Source organism: Porites lutea, chromosome 3, assembly GCF_958299795.1.
Source record: "Porites lutea chromosome 3, jaPorLute2.1, whole genome shotgun sequence".
Taxonomy (NCBI): domain Eukaryota; kingdom Metazoa; phylum Cnidaria; class Anthozoa; order Scleractinia; family Poritidae; genus Porites; species Porites lutea.
The window spans coordinates 14,069,928-14,073,221 of record NC_133203.1 but is presented as its reverse complement, the minus strand read 5'-3'; the positions used below and the strand labels follow the sequence as shown (position 1 = coordinate 14,073,221).

General features: G+C 38.0%; 1 protein-coding gene across 1 annotated transcript; it reads left to right on the top strand.

Moving 5' to 3' along the window:
* The first annotated feature begins 640 nt into the window (after positions 1 to 640).
* Positions 641 to 2,636, top strand: LOC140929405 (octopamine receptor beta-2R-like). Its single transcript, XM_073379205.1, has one exon. The coding sequence runs from the start codon at positions 710 to 712 to the stop codon at positions 1,577 to 1,579; it is 870 nt and encodes a 289-aa protein (XP_073235306.1). The 5' UTR covers positions 641 to 709; the 3' UTR covers positions 1,580 to 2,636.
* The last annotated feature ends 658 nt before the right edge of the window (positions 2,637 to 3,294 follow it).

The window sequence follows — 3,294 nt, the reverse complement described above, 5'->3', positions numbered from 1 at the left end:
CGGGGATGAAAAATAAAGCAAAAACATTTAACAAATAAACAATTTTTGACACAAGTAATTTAAGAGCGGCATTTGACAGTTCAACCCAGGCAGAATATTTCAGACGGTTTTCTTTTTTTTTTTTTAAAGAGACTTTTCGTTTTCAACTGGAAATTGTTGTTGACACTTAATGGAGTAAAACAATAACCTCCACCTATCATTTTATAGTTTCAGGAAATTTGGGAAAGAGTCGATCAGTACGCATTTTGGAAACCGGATATTCTTCTCGACAAGTGCTTAAGTAACAACAAGTAATTAAAAAAAAAAAAAACAACTGTATAAATCCATTCATGTTACTCTGGTAACAGGAACCCTCTCTTTTTGAGTATCTTGATTATTATAGATATGACTCTTGAAAACTGCCTCTGGAGGCCAAACAAAGCTCTCTAATTAAACTCACCAACACTGAGCAAACTGTAATATTCAATTTTGTGGGACTAATTGCATATGAGCAGATGCTACGTTCTTTATCGTGAAAGCGATTAGTTCTAACTGAAAATAAATTGAAGGCGGTGAATGGGTTTCTTTTTTTTTTTTCAGTTTCCACTTAATTTGAATTAAAGATTCAGCTGACCACGTCACGCGATCACTTTCGAGAAATCCACAATTCTCATGCGTCGCTTTCAGTTCAACTGTCAAAAGACAGCTGTGAACATCTTCATTCAGTACGATGTCTTGGTTTTACATCCTTGGTTGGTTTCCAAGCGTTGTTGCAGTCTTTGGAAATGCCCTGGTTGTGTTTTTAATTGCCTCCAGGCCACGATTACACACACGGCCTAACTGGTTTATCACGTCCCTGGCTTTGGCTGACTTTGCTGTTGGCTTCATCTATTTTCCCACCAATTTTCTGTGCGGAGAACGTTCCCTTTGCAAGAACGAAATAGCTCAAGATATAGCTGTACTGGCGATTTATTCATCAATAACGAATTTATGCGCTCTGGCAACTGACCGTTACATAGCTATCATGGAACCTTTGAGGTACGTAGCATGGATGACTACTCGTCTAGCCACAATCATTATAGCTCTTGCGTGGCTCATACCATTAATTCTCGACTATATTCCAGCTTTATGCACCCGCCTGGGAAAGTGCAACTTAGAAAGCAAAGCTCTCGTATCGACCAAGATGATTTTGTTCGAGATTCTTCCCTGTCTGTTTTTGCTTATAACCACGACACAAATCATAATAACTGCAAGAAGACATTGGCGTAAAAATGCTCTTCTTAACTCCCAGTTACAATACAATGAGCCTAATCGCCAAAGAACAAACGACTATGCCGCAGCCACAGTAATCGTTATTGTAGTCGTAATTTTTCTTGCCTGCTACTCCGTTGAACTGTACAGTGTTGTTGGTTTTCTAGTTTTTTCTTCCGATCCATCAGAAAAAGTTGTGGAAGTTATTAGTTTCCTTATACCCGTAAACTGTGCTGCAAATCCGATCGCGTACGCTCTCTTCAAACGAGACATTCGAAAAGAACTCCAGAAAACGTGCAGGAAGCATGTGATCCCAAGACCTCGTTCCACTGCAAGTACAGCAGTTTGAGAAAACTAAATCGGTGAATGTTTTTGGACTTGGTATCGTCGGCATACATTCTTGGTCTCGAGCTAATTGATACCAGGGAAGACTGATAATGAACAACAGTGGGGCTAGAAAAGATCCTTGAGGGAATCAACGAGGAAACGTTCAAAAAATCACAACGTTGTACGTTCCAGCGTTTTCAAACGTTGCAACCGCAAAAAAAAAAAAAAAACACAAAAAACTAGATTATGAGTAGTCTCTTAAATTTCGGAGTTAAACAAACGACTCTACCACAAAACTATAGCTCGATAAATATGCATGGATCGCATGGACCTACATGTTCTTTGAAACGTTGCGGTTTTCTTGAATATGTGTACTAAAATCATGTGTGTTGGGATTCAAGAGTTGGAGAGGGGGAAAGGTGAACATAACGCTTTTTTTATACTACTCACAAACAAGTTCTCCAAATCATTCTTATACTTAATTAATCCCACGAAATAATTATGCATACTTCTTTAAACCACGACTGTTGCACGTGTGTTGGCCCATGCATGATGAAGTGCGATTCAGCCATATTTGGGGGGGGGGAGTAACAAAGGCGTCTCCCCTGACAGTCGATCGACGGCTGGCACGACAGGTGACCTTTCTGCCGGTTGCCGGTTGCTAACTCCATTATGAAGCTCTCGAAAGAACCGTATCGTTAAAAACTGCAATATCTACCCTACCAGTCAATATGTGGTTGTTACATATTTTTCTTCGTTGGGGCCTTGTATTCAGTCTTAATTAGAAATAGTAAACGAACTTGATTTTAAATCAGACTCCTTTGATCATCATCATTTATTAAATACGATGGTTTACAAATGAAAAGATACCTTGAGCTGGGAAGTAGTATCATGTACTATATACGCAGCATACAAAAAAAGAAAACATTCTAAAAGAAGTTACTTTTAGCTTGGATTTAAATAAGTAATTTTTGAAATGTAATGAACCGTAAACACTAGTTTAAAAGTCGTTATAAAATAACTAAGATAGGACACGCGTTCTGATTGTTTAGAACCCTATGGTTTATTGTGCAGTCGGCTCGTGAACATCCCAAGTGGGCTATCACGCCGGTAAACCCATAGAAAGTGTGGTCTATTGCTTAAACGATTTTGTTAAAGGGGTTATATCAGGCTACTTCCCATGTTTTTACAAAGCTAAAACTTGTCTCTTCAGCAATTAAAATTCAAAAATAATGATGCAGATCTGTTATTTAAGACTATATTTTGGCACTGAAACTGATTTCTGTCATCTGAAAATGGATTGAAACTGTTTTTTTTCAAGTTTTAATGATATGCCTGAAGAAATATTCCAAAAAATAATAATAACGATAACTGTGGTTAGTGTTCTCTGATTGAATTTGTTTGATATCTTCTTCATAACTTTACAAGAGCATTTTGTGTATGACTTTAGCTCATAATTGACCTAAAATAGTAATGTCCTCGTGACATACTAAGCGCCTTTGAAGCTTTCTACGTTTTTATCTGACTGAAACTATCTGTCAGAAAATAGACATCAATTTTGCACCTACTGGCTAGCTGTGACTGCTTTCGTTTTTTCTGCCCAGCTCAAGGCGAGAAACGGCCTATGCAAACGTTTACTTTCTAAACCGGCTTTTCAGTATAAAGACACACTCAGGGCAAAGAATACAGAGGCAATTATTCCGGTGAAGGGTTAAAATCAGCTTTATGGTAAGGGTA